At 39.9% G+C, this 23,109-nt stretch overlaps 1 protein-coding gene across 6 annotated transcripts; it reads left to right on the top strand.

Annotated features, from left to right (window-relative positions):
* Positions 1–221: 221 nt before the first annotated feature.
* On the top strand, positions 222–20,880 carry ADNP2 (ADNP homeobox 2). 6 transcript variants are annotated; one of them, XM_054818571.1, is made up of 6 exons: positions 273–358; positions 5,591–5,729; positions 5,903–6,063; positions 6,860–6,979; positions 10,790–10,879; positions 15,575–20,880. In XM_054818571.1, the coding sequence occupies exons 4-6, from the start codon at positions 6,872–6,874 to the stop codon at positions 18,551–18,553; spliced, it is 3,177 nt and encodes a 1,058-aa protein (XP_054674546.1). In that variant the 5' UTR covers positions 273–358; positions 5,591–5,729; positions 5,903–6,063; positions 6,860–6,871; the 3' UTR covers positions 18,554–20,880. The 6 variants fall into 6 exon arrangements, with proteins under 6 accessions (XP_054674544.1, XP_054674549.1, XP_054674546.1 ...); XM_054818569.1 differs by lacking the exon at positions 5,591–5,729 and having other exon boundaries at positions 222–358; XM_054818570.1 differs by lacking the exons at positions 273–358; positions 5,591–5,729 and adding an exon at positions 654–845.
* The last annotated feature ends 2,229 nt before the right edge of the window (positions 20,881–23,109 follow it).

Raw genomic sequence — 23,109 nt, forward strand, 5'->3', positions numbered from 1 at the left:
GGGTGGAGGCTGAAGGGCGGGTGCCGGGTGGCGGGCGCTGCGCGCGGGGTCTGAGCCAAGGGCGGTCCCGGGTTTCAGCGATGCTGCTACTGCTGCCGCCGCCCTCGCGGCGCGCGGAGTGAGCGCGGCAGCAGGCGGAGGAGGAGGAGCCGCGGGGCGGGGCGGCGGGCACGGCGCGGCGCGGGAGGGGCGCGGCGGCCGAGGCGGCGGTGGCTGCTGCGGCGGGGCCAGCGCTGTGAGGAGCGGGAGGCGGAGGCTGCGGCGCGGGCCCGCGACCCGGCAGGCGGCGGTGGCGGCTGGAGCGGCGGCGGCGAGGCGGCAGAGCGGCGGCGGCGAGCTCCCCCTGCAGCCTGGCTGGGTAGGTGCAGCGGGGTGAGCCGGCGGCGCCTGCAGACGGCGCCCGCAGGCGGCCCGCCCCGAGGGGCGCGGGGAGGCGGGGGCGGAGGTGCCCGGCGCGGGCAGGGCGGGCTGCGAAGCGGTGCGCCGGCTGCTGTCAATAAACGCCGGCTTCAGCGTGGCGCCCTGGGTGTGCTCGCCTCTCGGTTCGCCTTGGTGGGGTGCTGAGAGTCCAGACCCCGCCTCGCCGAGGGCTAATGGGCTTCACTGGGGGACGGGCGGGGGGGGGGGGGGGGGTGTCTGTGTGCCGAGCCGTGCTGCGGGGAGTCGTGGGGCCGGATCGCTGCCAGGGGGTGTTGCCGCCTTGCAACAGTGGAGTTTCTGGGTCTCCCTGCCCGGGAAGCACCTGGAGGCGCCGGAGGCGTTTACGCTGAAGCCCCCGCGGTAGCTGGACCTCTCCAGGCGGCTGGGGCGGCTCCTGTCAGGCCCGAGGATGTCGGCCTGACCAGGTGGGTGTCAGCTACCCTGCTATCACCGGCCTGTTGGGGCTGACGGGCTCGTTCTCTGGAGACCCAGCGGGCTAACGGGGCACGGGTGGGGCAGGGCTGCGGGGTCCCTGCTTCCCGGCGGGGTTGTGACTGCCGGTGTCTTGCGGGGCACTCTCGCCGTGGCTGACTTGGCTAAACCACAACGATGTCCGCCGTGTTTCCTTGAAGGCAGTCCCGTGGGCTTGCGTGGGTATGATCCCCCTTTCCCTTGCCCGCAGCGCGCACCAGCGGGGGAGGGACTTCCGGGTTTGCCCATGGTCGGAAGTAGAAATTAGCCTAATGTGACATTAACACAGGGGAGACTCGCTGCTTTAGGACTGCTGTTTACAAAACGGCTGTTGAGGAACGCTTTTTTCCTCTTCTAATTTCTGTCAGTACTTGAGCGCTAAAGTATCTAAGGAACTAACTTAACAGATCGTCTCAAAGTCAGTGGATGAAAAGTCTTAATTACTTCTAGACCATGCAGGTATTTGAAACAGTTTATGGAGAACTAATGTACATGGGAGTAGTGTGCATGCAAAACGAGAACTAAAATGTTAATGAAATGCAAAATTGCATTAAATATTCTTGTGGTACTTCAGCAATGCATACGTTTTTGAAAAAAAAGTTTATAAGTAATGCAAACAACCATAACCTGTACAATGGAAATCATTAAAACCATTTGAATATGCTTGCCTTGTGCTTGAGAGCAAGTAGTGGGAGGTTGTTTTTTGTCCTGATTTGTAAATGGAATAAATGATGGGTATTTGACTTCTGCTGCAACAGTTCATAGTTCTGTACTGTCAAAATTATGAATAACGTCTAACTGATAATTGTTTAAGTTCTGACAGTAAACTATTGGGGGGGAATTGGTTGTTTTCCTTAAGTCTTCTATCATCAAAAATACCTGTTTAGCCCCTGAAGGTTTTAAAGACTTATGATGAAATACTTGTACATACTCACTCCTGGGATCCCTAGTCCAATCTATATTAGTGCTCTTTTTACTAAACTTTCAATTTAATTTTGAACAGGGAAAGGGGATTTCTTTAGAGCAATATTTAGACAAAATGTGTGTAATAAATTTGCTATATTACAAGCTGTAATAAGACCTGTAATTCTAATGGTTCATTTCATTAACGTTTTGTAAAAAAACCAACAATCCTCCCCTCCCCCCAAATTATAGCAAAACTTCAGACACAATGAAGAGCACACAAACAAAAAGTTTTATGATGCCTTATGTTTTACCAGATAACTGGGTTAAGTCTTGCTGAATGCTGGTAGAGCTGGCTTTTGTTTAAACATGTCAATCCTTCCACTGAAACATAAGCCTTATTTTTTCGGTTTTGTCCCCTGTCCAGTTACTCAGGTTGTGGGTTATCTGTGCTGTGGACTGTTCTGTATGCATCTATGTGAAATGCTTTTGAGTCATACCAGGCTGACTAGTGCAGTACAAATGCAGTTGTACTTCCTAGAGTAGCTGGGCTTGGTGTGTGACTTCTGCTCGCATGTGCATGGCACTGATGAGTCCTGTGAGATTTAAGTAGGCTTCATGCAGATGCTCAAGAATGAGCTTGGGTCCTGCTGGGTTCAGTTTCTGGCTAATGCTGATCCCCAAGGGAGTCAAGCTGTGTGTGAGTCGGTGCTCTAGGAAGGCACCATGAGTTTGAATGGTATAGTCCCTTCTAACTAGTCTTGGATAACAGAGACTTGATTATGTGTTAATAAAGCATCACAATAGTTATTCAAACCACGGTAGCTAAAGTTAGTAAATTAAATTTGCTTTCATTTGACTCTATTTTTTTTTTTTTGTAAGATGCAGGTTGATGGGCTGTATCTTCATCTATCTAATCATGTATCTTAATGTTTTTTACTGTGTTAGCAACTATTGAATGATGGCTATCTTTATGTTTGATTAGATGACTGTTTTAATGGGTGTGTGATGTATAGCCAAGAAAAGAGTGAAATTACTGTGACTATAAGAGATCTACAGTTTGAGACTCCTAAAGGTTTCTGATTTAGTTGCATTAAAAAAAATTGTTTAAATTGTTTTTTAACCTAAGATTTCTATCAAGTTGCACTTGGGTAGAAATCAGAATTTAAGACAATAAAGTAGCATTATTTTGTTGACCAGAACTACTCTGTGTAAGTTTTATTAATTGTTTTTTCTATAGTCAGTTTAATTTTAATTTGCAACAAATGAAATAATAAACAAGAATAGTATCCATTCTAATCAACTGACTATTTTTCTTTCCAGGAATCAAATCTTTCAAAGCTGTTAAAACACCTAGAGATGTTGATAGGAAGCTATATCCATTTTTTCCCTCTCCCTCCAAAGGCTGGATAAACTTTGGTGCCAGTGTACTCTTAAATCCAGTTAGGTCTCTCTCAGAAGGCACAGATAAGAGTCCAGGGAATGGAAAGATCCGTATAATATACAGTTGAGCAGATATCCAGGTATGACTTCTTGGAGGGCTTGGAAGCTTACCAGAAACAAACCAATGAGACTAAAATTTGGCATGGCCAAGCTGGACTCACATTCTTCTAGGCAGTTTCTTGGCATGCCTGTCCTCCTAGCTGCTGTCTTTGCCATCCACTGTTCTTGTTCTTTGGATTCTAAGAATTAGTAGGTCATATACTGTCATTTAATTTTCATTCAGTTATTACTGTCTTCTCAACTGATCTTGAATTATCAACTTCTAATGACTTTAAAATGAAAATAAAGAGTTCTTTATTGGTACTTGTCAACTCTGAATACTACTAAAATACAAGTTGGTAAACAAACCTTTTAAAAATACTTCCCACTCAAATATCTCCAAACCTGAAAATCTTTATAAAAACATCTTCCACAGTTACTAATGACAATTTTCTAGACAAAAAGGTATTAAAACCCAAGAATGATTGAATTTCTGAAGCAGATAATATGAAAGGACAAAATTCATAAGCCTTTCATAATTTCCCTGCTATAAGCTGCTCTATGAGCAAGAGACTAGTGAAGGCCAACTTCCTAGGAACACATCTGAAGATCTGGCTTCTGTGTAGATTATCTCGTGTCTAAAAAGAGTTGCATTGCAGTCGTCTTCTCTGTGGATCTTCTAGTAGGGTTTCTCTCTAGCTGCCTGTTTCCATGAAATCTCTAGAAATGCCTGATTATCTAGTTATTGTTGGATTTTGCTGGATGTACTTGCATGCATGTGGAAGGCATGTTTGTGCACCTTCCTTGCTCCAGCTTCATATTTAATTTGAGTGCATATGCCTAGTCTCCTTAGGAACACAAAGTAAAATGGTGCTGATTTGATGTAAGGAAAAAAACTGTTCACTGTGAGCACAGTCCATGACTGGAAGAGGTTGCCCAGAAAGGCTGTCAAACCTCTGTCTCTGCAGGTTTTCAAGACCTTACCGGCCAAGAGGCAGAGTGCCCTGGGTGCAATTTGTTGTTGAGCCCACTTTGAATAGGAGGCTGGACTGAGTGCCCTCTTGAGGTCCCTTCCAAGGTGAATGAGTATTGTTCTAAGAAGCAGACTAAAAGGAAGGCAAATAGGGACTTTCCATTTTGTGATGACTTCTCACTTTGAAGAGATGAAATGTTAGTATTTTTGCACTTTTTAATGCAGAGAAATTATAGTCAAGCATAGCTACTTGGCAAACTAGTAGTATTTGTCTTTGACTTGTAAGATACTGTTCAGACTATTACCTTGTTTAGAGTAGTATTAAAATACTGCAGTACTACTGGAAGGGAAGAGTTGCATTTGTGATCTTTGTAGAAAAGCTGAACTTAGTTGGATGTTACATGTGATTACAAATGTAGAAATGAAGGGAACCTTTAGTGCTGCATAAAATTCCAGTTTGGAGGTGTTGTCTAAATGAACTCTAAATGCAGGAATAGATTGATGGATAAAATGCTTGAGCAAGGGTTGAATGGCCTTTTCAGAACTGAGTTTGGGACATCAGCTGCTACGATGATTCTATTATTCTGCTATTAATGTGCCTTGGTTCTGTTTATGAAATGGTACTGTCTTTGAAAACTCAACGGATTATCAGTGTTTTGGTAACTACAGGTAAAAGTAGTTTAGGATAAATTTGTCTTTCAGGTAACCAATGTGGTAAAAGGAACATGACTCTTGGACTAGAGTAACTCAGGTTTAATTTTACTGTAGTGCTTTCATGTTGAATTTGCTGGTTGGGAATGGAATGTGTACCAAGAAAAGATTGACTAGTTATGCATGGAAACAAACTGCAAGCTAAGGCTTGAAGAATGTCCAAAATACAAGAGAAGTAAATTGGTAGTAAGAGTATGGGTAATAAACTGCATAGTAATCAGGGAATTAAACTGAGGGCTTGAGGGGGTAAACTTAGAAGGTTGAAATTGTGTGACCTTTATGATGGGGCATTGCTGGTCTAATGGATACAGAGAATGTTAGATGAATAACTTGGAGTCTTACTCCAAAGCAGTTTGGAGTAAGCTGAACAACCTTGCATGTGATAGAGAAATGTACATATTTTTTGGATTGAAGACCAACTACTTGAAAACTGGAAAATAATTTGTATTCAAGTTTCTTTTTTTTTTTTCTTTCTTTCTCCTGGATTAATGACTTCCATTTCAGAAAGATTACTGGTTAAGAAAACTCTTGAGATATAATATGCAACATCCATGTAACACCTTTGTAGGCTAATGTTTCTTTTTTGTGAGCTGGACATGCCTCAAGAAATGTCTGCTTCACCTTCTTCAGTAGCATCAGCGTATCAGTTAGACTGAGGTGGAAGAACCGTTTCCAGTGGACCATAATGTATTGAACCACATCTCCTTCTGGCTGATCTGAGCATCATGACATCCTGTCAGCTGTGTTGTTACCTGCAATGGAACATAGGGTTGGTGCACGTAACCTGCTATCGTAAAGGGACTGATCACAAAGCTTTAACCAGCGCCTATACAAATTTCCAGTTGACTTCACTTTAAAAAGAGGAATTTATATCTTAATTTTATTCCTTGGATTTTGAAAGAATGCCAGACTAGTTACTCTGATTTATTCCATTCTGTATAGGTTCCTGTTCCGCACCCACCCCAATGGTATCAGAATGTCTTCCCGACTTTTTACTGATAGAAGATATTAGAAAACAAGACTAGTATCTGTCAAATGGGGCTCCCTCTCCATTTCTCTCTACACACCTTTCCTTTGGGGGGAGAAGAAGAGGAGAATAGCATGTGAGTTGTTTGAGTTTTAATTAAAATAACTTGAATTGTATGTTTTGTACGTAAATTAAAGTCTGGGTTATTTTTTTTCTTTTTGAGTGATGACATACAGAATATGTTTTGTCTGTGTGTGTTGGTATTTTTTTTATTTTGTGAGGCTTAGCTTGTAGCTTCTCTCTTATGTGGGAGTGGTTTTTGCAACTGTTTACAGTTATCCGTGCCATACATAAATTACATTTTGTTTCTACTGCATTAATACTGTAGTAGCTTCTTTTATGCCAAGGTCCATATCAGCTTACAGCAGTAGAAAGTTCTGCAGGAAATTTAGATTTTACTAGCAATCATTTTAAGCATGTACATACGTGACAACAAATTATCAAAGAGGCTTCTCATTTTGACTCTTACATTCAAGGTGAAAGGTGCCAAATTCCTACTTCCTATATGATATTAGAGTAGTTTTCTGAATAGAACTTAGTAAAATTCTGGTGTTCATGTTCTACAAAAAACCCCACAAAACATAGTATAGCTGCCATATAGAACCAAAGAGATCTGAAAGAAAAACTGGGAATTTTACGTAGATGAGAGAAGAAATACAAAAGATTTTCTTCTCCCCCCCAAATTGGGTTCTGTTTCCTTTAAGACAAAGCAAGTGATCTACTGGGAAATATTATTGAGACTAGTTCTTTTGGCTGAAGGCTTTTAGGTTTTCATATTTAAGAATACATTTTTCAGAGTTTTGTTTTAATACTGTTAAATGTAAGTGCCTGTGTTCAAGTGTTCCATGTCTTTTTTTGTATTTCTTTTTCAGGAAAAGTGCAAAATGTTTCAAATTCCTGTTCAAAATCTTGATAATATCAGGAAGGCTCGAAAAAAGGTGAAGGGCATTCTTGTGGATCTTGGGCTTGACAGCTGCAGGGAATTGTTGAAGGTAAAGCATTTGCAATAATGTAAACCCTTGGAAAAAAATGCCACTTTTTAGTGTATATATGATAACTCCTCTGCCATAGATTTTTATGATGGGGGTATTGAAGAATTACTCATGACTGACTGGGGTGGAATTTAGTGTTTAACATTGTACATAACATTGAAAGAAACAACAAATGTGTTATAAATGGTGCTGCGTATTCTCTGCTAATAATAAGGAAGGGAAAACAGTACAGCTTTAGGAAAAACACCACAGACTAATGAAATGTTATTTGCGTACTACAGAGCAACTTGTTTGTGCTTCTTTTGAAATCACAAGCAGATGAAGGCCTGAGTCTACTTGAAGGCATCCTGTCACTTATCAAGGGCAAGCCTCTGAAGGATATACAAATTGTGTTTCTGAAAATAGACAAGCAGTTAGACCCAGTAATCTTGTTGCAGGCCTTTAAATTTTGTGTCCAGGGCAATATAGCAAACTTGTCTTACTGAGTTATAGTTCAGTTCTGCATCTTTAAAAGTATATGCAAGTGTACTGGGGTGATCAAGGTGAACAATTGTTGCCATTTTCAGGAGAAAGTATTGTACAACAAGTACAGATTGGCAAACCTAATACCAGAAAAAGTGCAAACACAGTAATACAACTCAGTGATTAAACAGTAGTGTATTTCAGGCAGTTGGTACAAAGGCTTTTTTGACTGGTCAGTATGTTCATGACTTCACATTGACTATAGTCAAGAGTTTGGATTAATTCTGTATGATGGTACTAAAATAAGTTAACTCTTTATAGGGGTGCTGTTGTCTTTTGTGGTGTTTTTTCTGAAACTGTACAAGTAAATAATTGGGGAAAAAATGCTTAAGATCTACATGCATAACTAATTCTGGAACATTCTTGGTTATTGCAGTAGAACAATGTTTATATCTAAATGTTATAAGAGCTCGGAGAAGTGTATTTGTCTAGTAATTTCCATTTTCCTAATGTTTTTATTGTGTTGTATATTGTTTTGTAATTAAACCTCGAAGTCAGAAGCTGTTCTGTCTTGACCCTTTGAAGTAGCTATGTTTTGATGATGCTAGGTTTTTTTGCTAAGAAATTGATTGCAGTCTAACTTTTTGATTGCAGTTACGTGGTTTAATGGTGAATGAGGAATAAGATGTTTTCTGTTTGGTTGGTTTTTTGGGGGTGGTGGTGGAGTGTGTTTGGTTTTGTTTCATTTTTAGTAAATGGTGGTGAACAATTCCATTCTGGAAAAAGCTCTAAGATGTGGGCCAAAAAAATACTATTTTATTTTTTTGCAAATAATTCTCCCTCAACCAAGTTCATAACTTCAGTTTGTTTTTTCCAAGTAACCTGGGACTGGTTTTGGTATAACTTTAGCAGTAAGAAGAATGGTTTTTTAGATCTTAATTTGTACTTGGCTCATATCATGATGGCATTTACTTTTGGTAGAAAAGTGTGTGTGTGAATATGCAAGAAGTAGCTTAAGGTTGTGGGGGTTTTTTCTGCCTTCAAATATTAAGATTGATTTCTGGACGTTGTCCTTGTGAGGAGGCTGAACAATTTAGGAGATGATATGAAATTGTGATTAGTTTTTAGACTGAAAGTTCTCAATTGATCTCTGCTAGGAAGAAAGCTTGAGCCTTTTGTGCTAGATTACTAGTTTGATTCTCAAAGTAATACTTTTAAGTACACTGTAATGTTAGAGGCTTTCTTTAGTAAACTATTTTAGCTTCTTTAACATACTGTGATCTTTAAGTCTGCATTTAAACTCTGAGCATTTAGCTTTTTGTTCTGGAAAACTGTGATGGTTTTAATACAGTGGGGAGAACATTTCTTAGTTTTAAAATGTTTTTCTCTTAAACTTAGAAATAGCCACATCAGGATTAACCAGGCTTCTTAGAGGGTTTTTATTCCCTTCTTGTTGCCTTTCTCTTGTGCTTTTTTCCTCCCCTCCTCAAAGTGAGAAATGTGGGAAGGGCGTAACAAGTTAGTCAATCAAAGCTTGCTTGTGGGACTTCAGTGTGTATCTCTGTTTAAAGCAAGAGTTCAGAATAGCTGTTCACAGGACTGACTAACTCTAGTGATAAGAGTCGTCTTTCTTTATCAGTGACTATTTCTCTGTAGGAAATAGCTGTTTCAGTCACACACATTTGGCTTGTTGGCATCTGGTATTCAAGTCTAGGAGCCTCTCTTGGTGGAAAGTATTCAAACAAAAAGCAGAACATGTTTGGGGTAGGCCATAAACTTCAGGGAAGAAAAATATTTGACAGTGAACAATTCACTCCAGTGTGTTTGGCTAGAGAATTGCTAGTACATCTTGAGTCTCTTCATTTTCTCTATGAAACACATGTAAGAAAAGCATTGCGTTCTCTAAGGCCGTGGGGTTTCTCGTTCCATGCAAGGATTCTTTCTAAGGTGTTTTTTAAGAAGGTTTGGCTGAAGGGCAAATAGATGACTCATTCAGTACCTAGATGTTGATTAGAATGGAAGGGGTTCGTTGTTGCTGGTAGATTTTCAGGATTCTCCTTGGGGAAACTTGAAAGTTGGAAAAGCTAGAAAGTTTATTGCAAACTCAGCTAAATTCTTGAATGATTTAATTTAAATCAAATTATCACTGACATGACCTTCTGGCTCACTATAATCTGTTATACACCCAGAGATGCTCACATTTGCACAGTGTGGACAGGAGCCTAGTGCAGGCAGAGCCTGCATTATGTAGAGTTGTTTATTTGGCTGCTAGAGACTTTGTTTCTCTTTGTTGTTCAGTATATCCTGTGTTGTTTGTAAATTTCACATGAATATAAAATTTTTTTGACCACAAACTACTAGATTTATGAATTCCACTTCACTTAAAGATGAGCTAATTTTAAATGGTCTTTATTACTTGCTGCTTCTGTTCCAATGGGGTTTGGTACAGAGGGTGAAAACATCTCTCTAAGCATCTTGCAGAATTTTGAGTGAAGAGGGGTTTGAAAGGGAAGGAGATGTGAGGGGAGAAGTGATGCTGGTTTTCTGCATAGCCTGTGTGTCATCTAAGACACTACTGTGCTGTTGAAGCTAGCCTAGGGTCTTCAGAAATGCCTAGCAAACAGGAATCTAGTATTTTTTCATTAAGTTTGTGTTTGGATATGTGTGGTCCTCCAAAAATTGGAAAGGAACTTCAGATTTTTAGAGCAGTAGCTGGCTTTGGGTTAAGGAACGTAAACTGCTTTGATGGGATTGATTAGAAGAATGCTGTAAGGAAAGTTGTTTACCCTGATGAGGCTTTTCCAGATGTGATAATATCGTTGGGTTTACAGCTTTTTGAAATAGGCTTCTGGGAATGTCTGTATTTTTCCAAGTTAAAAGCATAGTAACACTATGAAGATTTAATGCTAAAACGTGTTGCAAAGTAAACCATAGTGGTAAGTTAATAAATGGAAGTAAATAGTGAAATATTAAGAGATTTAGGAGGAGGTGGGTAGAGGGAGAAAATATCTTTCAGTGTTCACTGTGAACTTGGCTAGAAGCAATGGAATTAATGTGTAAATATTTTTCACTCCTGTATTATTTTCAGTAACTATGAAGCATTCAGAATTCCTGCTATGTTACGAGGCAGTCGTATGAACAAGTATTTAAGGTAAAATAAATCAGAGGGATCAAAGAAGTAGTATCTTTGAACTGAGTCTTGAGACCTGTATCTGAATACTGTATGGACTGTCCATTCATCTTCTGTGTGGTTTTTCCTCTTTTCTTTTTCCTTGCTGTATACTGAGACTATTTTTGTATTCAGAACAGACTGCAAAAGCAGATTATTTCTTTTCTTTTTTCTTTTAGAATCTTAAAAGTTTTGACCCAGGTGAAAAACACTTTTGTAACACTTCATGGAGTGATGTCTCTCCTTGGGAGTCTGTGGGCAAAAGGAAGGTATGTATATTTGTGTTAAAAATTCTGGGTGGACATGCATATGGAGTTGCTGTATTTTATCACTTTCAGAAGTTCTGTAAAAGTTGAAATAAACCTTTTTATGGTTAAAAAAAATAGCTTTAACATCTCTTTATGGTTAAAAAAAAAGCTTTAACATCAATGTGCTATTAGGGAATAATCTTTCATTTCCTCTGAGTTCTTCCCTGTAATGCAGCTGGTTATAAGGACTGAATGTGCTGTTCACTGTCTTTAAGGATACAAGCTTGAACACCAGTATTTAAGATGTCACTCTAATGTCCTGCCTTTTTGGCCTAATCTGAGATGTAGTCTTAACATGCTCTTGCATACAACACGCTTCTTGTTTCATTGGAAGGGTGAAAATGTGATTGTATAGATGTGACTGGATTAAGCTGAAATTATCATTAGCAGCTTGGGATAGGGTCGCAGTGGAAAACATATTCCAGTTAAATTTGTGTATGCAAAACAGCTTTTAGTGCTGTGTAGCTGGAATCTTGTGTGAAGCTAGAATTTACAAGAAAGGCAGGGTTGAGATGAACAGACCAAAGGATTTCTATAATTTTATACTCTATCAAGTTTCTAAAACACTATGTAAAGCATAGAAGTATATCCAGAAGTAAAGGTACTTTTCTCAGTCTTGCTGAAGAGTCTTAGGGCTCCTGATTGCCTCCATGAGGAAGGCCTGCCAACAGCATGTAAACAGTAGTGGGTCTGCTCTTGTCATCCTGAATCAAAACCTAATGGTTTAGAATATTGTGGTGGTGGTTTGTCAGGACTTTTTTTATCTGCCTTTACCATCTTTAAAATAAACTGAGGCTGCCAGTTGCAATAGTTGCATTTTTTTTAACAAAGCCCTCAACATACAAGCCAACCACGCAAAGCCACTCAGTCTTTGCCAAATTGTCATTTAGTAGAAAGTGATCCCTTCTGCCCTTCAGGGCCTCTGTCTGCTTTGTTTCCTGTTCTCCTTTCCCAAACCTGGGTTCACACACTTAAGACTGGAGGTTCATCTGTTCAAGTGAATTTGTGGATGAGAGAGTCAAATATGACTTGTTGTTTGACTAGGTCCATAGAGATGGATTGCGTCTAGCCTCTTGGCACTGCTTCAGATAAGGCTTATAGTTACCTTCAGTCAAGACTACTTTTAGTTTAGGTGAATGGAATAAATACCATTAATGGTTTTGAAAGTGTATCTTTCCTCCCTCCCTTCCCTCCTCTTTTTTAATTTCTTCTTTATGCACAAGGAAAACTTGTCCTTTTATCAGGTATCCTGGCTTCAGTCAGCATGTTACCTGAGCTCTAGCCTTGCTGATTTTGTTCTTTTTGCCTTTTTCTCCACCTTCTGACTAAAGAAAGAAATTCAGTGTTGGGAGATCTTCTGAGTTAGATGAGCAGGGGAGGTTCCCCCTCCTCCCCAGACATGAAACAGGGAAGAGGAGGATGAAGACAGAGCAAGTGAAGCTTCCTTTCTAAAACTTAAGATGAAGGAGTTTTTTTTTCTATCTTCCTTCCACTGTCCTTTAGGAAAAATGATTAGCCATTTGAGTGAAAATAGAAAAGAACTAAAAATCATACACTAGAGAGGGAATCTTTTTTTCATCCCTATTGTCTGGAGAGACACCAGGCAGAGAGACTTGATACCTTACCTGAAGGGAGAAATACAGATCCTGACTCAGCTAGTCAGCATGACCAGTAGTATCTGTATCTGTCCAAAAAACAAGATTGGAATCTGATCTGATGAACTTTAGTGTAGAGCTTGTAATGTGTTGCTGTGGAACAGGTTTGCCAAGCTATGTCTTTTGGATACTGAACTTATTCCTATCAATTTTCTTTAAACAACCATGGTTCCTTGATATATATCATTCACATACCTTGGCATCATGCTGCCTAGATTTGATAGAAAATAAGTTGGTCCTTCAGGATGTTCTATTCCAAAGTTGTTGCTATAAGGGGGAAATAAGTTGTTTGAGCTACGTTAGAAACTCTGTAGACTGGACAAGATGTCTGTTTAGATGAGTTGGTGATGTTTACCATTAGTGCTATTTTTAGAGAGGCATTAATAATTCTGGAAGAACTTTGGGTTTGGAGGCTGTCATGTCTTTCTGCTTGTCTCTAGGTTCTGGGGAATGTGAGAACACACAGTGGAAAGTGTTACTGCATTCTGGGATATGTTCTTGGGAGTGGGACTAATTGAGTTTTCCTAAATGCCTCCAATAAGCCTTTTTTGATTCTGTTTGTACAGTTTAGGGTTGTGTTGCCTCAATTGCCAAGATGCTTTATTTTTCCTAAGTGGCTTAGAATTCTTATTTTCTCAATTTTTTCTATAAAACTGAGATGCCATTATAGATTGTAGTAGCACTTGCAAACGTAGAGCAACTTAAATGTGTATGCAAGGAGAGCATGCCGACAAAATGATTTTCTTGGGTGTCTGTGGAAGAGCTCTACTTGATACAGAAAACATCAGAGTAGCAGACTTCCACACGCTTCTGTTCTACTGAAACAGATTTTTTTGAAATTTTGTTGTTGGGGTTTTTTTGGTTGTTGGGTTTTTTTAGCTAAGTAGTGGGACTTTGGGATTCATCCTAATTTGATAGAACTTGAGGTACAGAACTTCTTTTTTCCTTTTGCTGAATCCTCATAATTTTTACCTCCATCAAAAAATAAATGATCTAAGAAGGCATGGAAAGTTATTTCCCCTGGACTTAACAGTATGTAGGTACTGGAGTGGTTTCTTCATGGTATACTGCAATGTTTGTTTGTATAAGTAGTAGAAATATCTTTACTATGGAATAGTAAATTAATTCAGCACTTGGACCACTTACTTGTAGAGTGTTCTCACTGCACCTAACCACCATTGCTCAGACTTGGCAGCAAGGAAATATTGACAGTGTATTACACTATGATATAAGTTTATGGGAACAGAAAGACCCAAACCAGAAGTGGACTGGAGGGGGAAGTAACGAGTGTATGGGCCCAGTATTTAAAAGCATATAAGCTTTTCTAATCTTTGGACTACCAATTAAAATAAGCAGTCACCTTTCTTTGTCATCTAACTTCTTCAGAAGTAAGGCTAGTGAGGTGCAGCTTTTAATAATGTTCCGTATGCATCATTAGTTCAGTAGTGTCAGTGGCCTTTCTCTACTCAGTAAACTTTCAAAGCTTCAAACTTACTTTAAATTTGCTGTGTGCAGTTTAGTAGCAGCTGAGACCAGACACCTAGAGTATAAGTAGAGGATAATCATAGAACGGTTTGAGTTGGAAGGGACGTCAAAGATCATCTAGTTCCAACTCCCCTGCCATGGGCAGGGACACCCTCCACTAGACCAGGTTGCTCAAAGCCCCATCCAGCCTGGCCTTAAGCACTTCCAGGAAGAGGGCATCCACAACTTCTCTGGGCAGTGTACTCTTCAGCTGCCTTAGCCAGCCAGTGGCTTTATCTGACCCAGTCTTTTGAGTTTGGAAGTTAGATTTTGGTTATCATCAGGAGACTCTTCTAGTACTGCTAATAGATGACACCTTCATGGCTATATGAAATGACAAAAAAGGCACAAATTTTTGCTACGGTTCCTCATAACATGTCTGACATGTACAGGGATGATCTAACTAGGCTGGATGCTGTAGTAATGGAACAGCTTGTTCCCTTTGGATGGTGTTGCATAAGGGGCAGAAGTCAGTAAGGTGTAGAACACATGGGAGGGAATAGACAAGTTCTGCTAGATGTTTGAGACTGCAGATTTGTCACCTGGATGTTGCTGTGACTGATTCTGTAGCTTTTGGCAGGAGCCAGGGTTAACGTCCTAGGATGTTGGTAAGAAAAAATGTTGGACAGGACTACTAGTTTTTCAGAAAGAGCAAATAATGTTCATATGGATATGAAAAGTAATGCTGTCAAGTGATGTGTAATTGAGAGAGCAGACCACTGTTTAGTGGAAGATAGGTTTATTTTTATACACTTAAAATATTTTTCTGAGAAGAATCTATATGGTCTATAATGAGTGTGCTAGAGGAAATTTCTTAAAGAAATTACTGTGATGGGATGTCCAGTGTGTTGAGATAATAAGAGGTCATTGCTGATTTATAAAAGGGGGTTTTATTCTTTTCTCTTTCTATTATTTATCTGGCTTCAAAATAAAGGACTTAAAATCAGTCTTTTGTGGCTTTTCTGGGAGAGTTACTTTTGGAGATCTTTCAGTGAAGGGTAGGATATTGAAGTACACAAAAACCCCACCTTGTCTTTCTTATCTCTTTTTCTCCGGTAGATAGGAGGTAGCCCTGAACCTAAAAAAAGCTTTAAAGGTGTCATATTAAAAGGGCTGCTGTTCCTAATTGCTAAGGCTTCACCTCCTATGTACAGTGGCATACAAATTCTTCTTAGCTTGTGTGATTTCCCATCTTTAAAAACAGGCTTCAGAATTGCTTCTTGTGAACTGGAGTAGAAATGAATTCACTTAAGGCTTCTTTATAAAGAAGCAAAAAAAGGCACAAATGTTTCTCCCTTTAAGTATGTAATCTTTAAGTCTGCTTTTCAAGAACAGATCTCCATGAAACTGAGAAGATACATGCTATACATCCAATGAAGGCATTTTTGACAGGTGATAGTGCAGACTTACTTTCAAACAGATAACAGGGATTTAGGAACTGGCAGTTTCTAAGTGGATGTTTTTGTTTTGTTTGCAGAGATACAGAACAAAGCCGTACTGCTGTAGCTTATGCAAGTTCTCATCAAAATTGCTTACTTCATTCAAGAATCATTTGCACCGTTACCATGAGGATGAAATGGACCAAGAGCTGGTGGTTCCTTGCCCAAACTGCGCATTTGCTTCTGATCCCAAAATAGTGGGAAAACATATCCGGATGTTTCATTCATCTAATAAAAGAATACAGAACTATACAGTCAGCATTTTGGATGGCATGAAACAATTCAGGAGTGACATCATAAACTTTACCTGTCTAAAATGTCACTTTACAGACACATTGTATTACAATATGAAGAAACATGTGCTGATGAACCATTTTCAAAACTTAATAAGTACATATTTTGGCCAGAAACCTGATGAAAGTAAAGAGAATGCTGTTGAGCACTACTGTAAAAAATGTAATGCTTCTGCAAACAGCCAGGATTCTTTAATGTATCATGTCTTGACAGCTGAAACACACCGAGACCTGGAGAACAAACTTCGGTCTGTGATTTCAGAACATATTAAGAAACCAGGACTCGTGAAACAAATGCATATTGCTCCAAAGCCTTCCCAAGGTGGGGCAGTGACTGCTCCATCTGCAGGGCCTGCCACTGCCCCAGCAGGTTCAGTCACAGCTCCAGCTTGCATCCAGCTTGCATTTCCACAGAGTAATCAAAACCAGAGTGTGGCACAGCCAAAAGCAGTTCAAAACACAGTCAGATCACTGACTGTTCCAAGCGCCTCTGGTAGCCTTCCACATACATCTGCTCCGGTTGCTACCCCATCACATGTTACTCTTATACCTAGTAATGTTCCTGTAGGTCAGAATAACATTAATATTCAGCCATCACCTTCCCAGCCTATCATTGTTTCCCATGGGCTCCCCCTTAATCAGCCTGTCAGGGCTGGAGCTATTCCTCTTAATCATTCTGTTGGGACCATAAATAGAACCATGGCCCCTGCAGTTCTTCCTCTTAATCAACCTGTGAGGCCTGGGCTCCTTCCTATTAATCAACCCATTGGTACTATAAATGGTCCAGTTGCAGCTGGAATGCTCCCTGTTACTCAACCTGTCAGCCCTGTGAATCGCCCAGTTGCACCGGGGGTTCTCTCTGTTAACCAGTCGCTTGGGAATGTGAGTAGACCCATTGGTCCCAGGGTCCTTCCTGTGGCGCAGACAGTTGCACCAGGGGTTCTCCAGCTTAATCAGCCTGTTGCCTCTGGAGTTGTACCTGTCAGACATCCTGTCAGACCTGGGTTTCTTCAGCTTAATCAACCTGTTGCCCCAGCAGTTATCCCAGTAAATCAGCCAGTTCAACCTGCAGTTTCTCAAAATGCAAGTTTTTTGACTGCGGGTTCTATACTTAGGCAGTTGATTCCAACTGGTAAGCAGGTTAATGGGATACCTACATACACACTTGCCCCAGTTTCAGTTACTCTGCCTGTACCTCCCGGTGGTGGAGTAGCAACTGTTACGCCACCGCAAGTGCCCATCCAGCTAATGCAATCTGGGGCGGTAACTCAGTTGTCCCAGTCGCCGGCTAGTGCACCCTCTCCTCCGGTGGTTTTAACATCTCAGAATATATCGCTGCAAGCCTCCCCGCCTGGTCCTGAAACAAGTCAGGCTAGCAGACAGGCTAAGCAGTGGAAGACTTGCCCTGTTTGCAATGAGCTTTTCCCATCAAATGTCTACCAGGTGCACATGGAGGTGGCCCACAAACATGGTGAAGTAAAAATGGAGGAAACCCCGGAACCTGACAAACTTGCAGCTTGTGCACCCTTTTTGAGGTGGATGACAGAAAAAACGGTCCGATGTTTCTCTTGCAAATGTTTTCTCTGTGAGGAGGAGCTCATGAAACATCTCTTGATGCATGGCTTAGCTTGCTTGTTTTGCACAGTTACTTTCCATGACTTAAAAAGCCTCGTGGAGCACAATAAAACTACACACAATGGGGAAAAGCAGTTACATGCAGATTATAGCAACAGAGGATTTCAACTAGGTAACGATGCTCAGGGTGACCTTATATTTCCACACTTTGATTTCAGTACAGTGTTACCGAAAGAAGACATTGGTGAAAGAGAAGTACATTTGGCAGTGCTTGCTGGACTAAATTCAAGGACACTTGTCCCTGTTTACATCAAAGTGAAACCTCAGACAGCAGAAATGAACAATAGATGCAACAAAAAAGTGTTAACCTGTCCCTTTTGTTTTGGCACGTTTGCTAGTAAAGAAACCTATGAAACGCATTTGAAAGAGCGGCATCATATAATGCCAACTGTACATACAATTTTAAAGTCTCCTGCTTTCAAGTGCATCCACTGTTGTGGTGTGTACACTGGAAATATGACTCTAACAGCTATTGCTGTGCATTTGCTCCGTTGTAGAAGTGCTCCCAAAGACAGTAACTCAAGCGTGAAGATGCAGCTTGAGCGTACTGAGAAGAAAGAGCTATTATTTGTGAATGGTGAAAAGCATGATTCTGCAATACTGAAAAGAAAGCAATTGGATTCCTGCTTTGTTGGAGAAGACCAAAGGAATAAGGAACAGCAGCCTCTGAGCTTAAGTACTGGCATAGCTCTGTCTCCAGAAAAAGAAGTGAATTCAGGGGTAGTGCCTTTCAAACGACAAAAGATTAATACTCGGACTGAGATGAAGAAGCTTCCGTCTAGTGAGGATCTTCGCATTCTAGCAATAGATCCTAAGCAGTATGATCACAATTCATGTGAGGCTCAAAAACAGTTTTTGACAGACTACTTTCATGAGAGGCCATATCCTTCTAAAAAAGAGATGGAATTACTTTCCTCGCTGCTATATGCGTGGAAAATTGATGTTGCATCATTCTTTGGAAAAAGGAGGAATATATGCTTAAAGGCGATAAATAATCACAAACCATCTGTGCTTCTCGGTTTCAGTATGTCTGAACTAAAAAATATTAAGCACAGTTTGAATATAAAAGATGAACCATTAGATATATAAACAAGTTTTTTATAAGAGCTAAAAGCAATCCATAATTGCATACTTACCGATTTAGCAATTTATTGTATTCTCGCTTTTAACTTGCAGACTGGCCTGTTGAAGGGTGCAGTAGTACAAAAAGTCTCGTTCAGTTGTGACTTATTGTGAAAGGCACACGTAGTTGTGTATTTGAAAAAGCTAAAACCTTCAGACTTACACATCTGGAATTTGTTTTAGCTTTTTACTTTTTCTGGAATAGTGTTTTGTTTTTTTTTTTTTCTTTTTTTGTTCTGTTTCCCTTTCTTCCCCTCCAGGATCCCATTACACTTTTTATACCACCATGTAAAATGTTTGTCCTGTTCAATTTTATTTTTCTGCAATGTCATCATCTTTTCTAAACAATAAAATGTATAATGTTGGTTAAAATACTGAGGTAAACTACGTAAAAACCATCTATTTGATTATTTGTGTGTTTAAGTCCTAATTTTTTTAACCTATTTTTGTTTTATCTACTGAAGAACCAAGTGTAGCCTTTACATTGATTGCCCCTTCAAATTCCCAGTGCACTGGTAGCAATAAAATACATGGCAATCTTTTCTTTTTCTCAGTCAAAATACCTGTGCCAGTTAAGTCTGGTGACTTGTAGTATCTAACTAGTATTAACATGGTGAGGATTGAGGGGCTTGGGGTGCCTACTGAAATGTTATAATTAACTGACTTGAAATGGTTGTGTTATTACCTGTTAAATAGATCTTGCTAACCAGAAGTGTTTACTATTTCTGTTGGTGTTGAAGCCTAGGTGTTTAAATACCTATTGTTCAAAGCTTGGTAGCAGCATTTGTTTTCTTTTTCAAAAAACAAAACTGCTTTGGAGAATGTCAGATTGCTTTGATACATGGAGTATATGACTTCTGCGCACATCACTTATCTGTAGAAGCCCTATCCGAATATCACCTAAGTTTGGTGAAAAATCTGATTTTTATTTTATGGGGTAGTAGCTGAGCAGTGCCTCCTCCCCAGCAAATTAGATACGTGGCTTGAAGCTTTGAGTCAGAAATTGTACAAACTGAAACTGGATGATTTGGTAGCATCAAGACTTCAAACTGTTGAGTACCTCAACCAATGATACTCGTAGTGATTGTTTTTATTGTCCTACAGAGAGCATAAGAATAATATAAAACCCAAACAGAGTGTCTTGTTCAATATGAACTAGCATCCCTATTACAGAAAAGCTGTTGGGAAGGTTTGCTTGAGTTGAAGAAGCTGTAGTACTGGTGGCCACATTGAGGCCTTGTTTAGCACTGTCCTTTCTTTCTGGACTATGCTTGGTTTCATCTGGCTTGTCAAACAATGCCTCTAATATTCATTAATAGCCAGTCCTATAATAAATAACCTAGAATATGCATTATTTTTTCTTCCTCGTCTTCACCCCCCTCTGCCCATTCTTCTTTCCCAGAAGAAAAAAAAGAGCAGGCTGTTCTGTCAGTTCACTTGTGCCAGTGTTAGAAGGAGAGGGTGGCATGCCCAAGCTGATTTCTATTTTTTTAAGTAGTAAACATGCTCTTGCCGTGTGCAATAGTTTGTAAAGCAGATACAGAATTGTTTTTTGTGCCGTTTCTAAAAGGGCATGACATTTTTAGCAGAATTTGGTGACTGTCCACCTGAGATTCTATAAGCTGTTGAAATTCTATTTTGGATACAATTTTGATATTTTCATATTGATAACTTCAAAGAATTTTAACGTATATGTAACAGTTAACTAAAACTGAGAGAATGTGCTATTTGGAAAAAACGAGTCATTTAATAGCAGTGTAGAACAAACATAAGCACCATTTATGGGATTGTCTGCACGCCCCACCCCAAAGAATGACAATGAGTAAGAAGCAGTGTGTTCTTATAGCCTAATAATAGCTTATTAAAAATAAATAAAAAATATATTTGGGCATAGCACAGTTCATGAACCAATTTGAAGGGCTCTGAGTGAGGAAGAGGGATGCTGTATAGAAGTTCTGAAATCCAGGCACTCATTTTCACTCTTAAAACCTTGATACTGTGAGCCCTGTCATCTGTGTGGTAGTTTTGCTGGTATCAGTGAAACTCCCGCAGGGAGGAATTTGGCAGCGTGCATCTGGGGAAGGTTTGCTGTGAATGGTCAGAGATTGAGACAACAGTGTGGCTTGAAGTGGGGAGCTGGGAAGTCATTTCAGGGTTCATCCATGCTTGGGGCACCAAGGGAGCAGTCCAGTCTTACCCAGAGTTTTTCTACATAGTGTCCAGTGGTGATGTTAAGCATTTTATTTATTGGACGTTGACTTCACAGTTTCAAATAAACCAACTTTCTAACTTTCTCTTAGGTGTGTGTGCAAATGATTGTGTATCTCTCCCCCTCTTTTTTAATACATTCAGGGAACTTGATGTGAAAGTTTCTTTTGGTGCAAAATAGCTGTTAAAAGACACAAAAGGAAAGACCTAGAACTTAGATCTAAATGCTTTAGGTAGACCTTAGTGCATTACAGTAATATCTTTTATTATCTCAAATACCAACAGCTGCATATTTTCCTAGAGACTGATGTTCTTAAATCTTGGTACTAACTAGAAACAAAAACCAGATGAATTTTGAAATGTGAAAGTAGTGGCTGAGACACAGTATGGTCATGGTTTACAGAAAAGCCAAGGAGCCTGAAAACAGCCAAGTTAAATCAGTGGCTTTAACTAAATTAGGCTTTTGCTGTAGGCTTCTCACATGTGAAGTCATTCAGTCAGAAAGCGTTAGTCTGGAAAGATCCTGCTGCCCCCATGTAGGGCTATGTGTGGGCAGTGTGGTAAATGCCTCTCTGGCACTTTTCTATGACAAAGCCGAACACTCCTGGTACGTGCTTTTGGGGAAAACAGATTTACCAAAGGAGCTGCCCTCTGCAGCAGACTTTCTGAATGCAAGTCCGTAAAGCACGTGGATGAAGCTCTGGTCCACTGTAAAAGAAGTCCATTTGGGAACAATACTGGTTGGTTTGCAGGATGATTGTAGCAAGTACTTGTTCCTTATGGGAATACAAAAAAAAAAAAAATACCTGCATGTATTCTGCTTCTGAAATTTATTGGTCTGGAGAAGTCTCTGTGTTCGAGAAGTATTTTGTAGTGGTGTCTTGAGTTTTTGAGCAGAAAAATTGTGCTTGTGAAATAGTGTGATAACTTACAATTTGAATATGTGGTAGGAAGGGTTATTATTATAATGTGACTTGGTCATGTTCTGTATACATTCATGTGCTGCGACTTAATATTGTTTGGTAAGCTGACGTTTTGGAACAGGACAAAAACAAACACCCTTGTGATTGGTTTTCAGTCCTGTATTCTTGTGTAGACTGTTACAGTTCCCCATCACATCAAACTTTTTTTTTTCCCCCTTCACTGTTTTAAGTTATTCAGGAAAGCGTGGGGGCTTATTTAAGTAGCTGTTAAATATAATTTTGGGTGTGCAATTCCCAACAAATATATCTATAAAACTGTAATTTTTCTGCCTCTGGCTGTGCCATTTTCAAACATACATTTGTCAGACTTAACTGTGGGCACATTTTTCTAGGAAAGATACTTGATGCTAAGTAGCAAAGTACAGATACACAGAGAAAAAAAGCTGCAGTCTAATAGCAAGGGGGAAAAAGACCAAAAAACCCTTCAGAAAATGTGCATGGCTTGTTTTAAAAGTCAGAAGAATTTTCACTCCTTCCTCTGTAAATGTATGTGAAAAGGACAAACTGAGGGTGTTCATGAACAAAGCATAACTTTGTGGTACTGCATTTAAAGTCTGACCTAACACCTTAATTTAGTGCCTACATATCTCATTTCCATTTCAGCTGCTCTGACTCGACAGGCAAGCCACAGTTGTGACCATTTCTCTTTTTACTTAGGTACCAGATCCCAAAACATGTATCTCAGAGTTCTTTTTGCTTGGAATTTGTCCAAATTTAACATAATGAGTTGGAGGGGACATATGCAGTGTGTGCTTACAGCGCTGCCCTGCGTGTTTGAGAAGAGTGTAGGTCTGCAGATACCAGGAACACGGACGTGGGCTGGGTGCGCATCTTTTAATTCCGCATAAACTACTATTTATTAACACAGTGTTTTACCTAGTAGTATGTTGAAGAGCATCTTATAATAAAATCAGGGGAAGGTAGAGGCCACAAGTATCTTTGCAAGTATTGTTCTTATTTTATTTTGACTGTTTGTCCATTAAATTGGAATAATAGCAGTTCTTGCCATCCTGGCATATAATGTGGGTGAGTATTTTAAAGACTCTGAGACTGGTAGGTATTTTATGCTTCGAGCTGCACCAAGTAAGCTAAGTATGGAACAGCTGACTGTGTATGTATGGTTGAGAGCCATCAGGCATGGACATTTCTGGAGAAAGATCTGATTAATTGTATTATCAGAGTAAATTTTAATTTACAATCCATTTGGAAGTGAAAAACACTAAATTTTGAATGAAGCGCGAAGTCTAGAAAGTAGTATTGCTATCCGTTTGCTGCATGGCTATGAGTTGGAGACTTGCTAAAGAAGACACTTGTGGCTTTAGGTAACTCAGC

This window comes from Grus americana, chromosome 2 (assembly GCF_028858705.1).
Source record: "Grus americana isolate bGruAme1 chromosome 2, bGruAme1.mat, whole genome shotgun sequence".
Lineage (NCBI taxonomy): Eukaryota > Metazoa > Chordata > Aves > Gruiformes > Gruidae > Grus > Grus americana.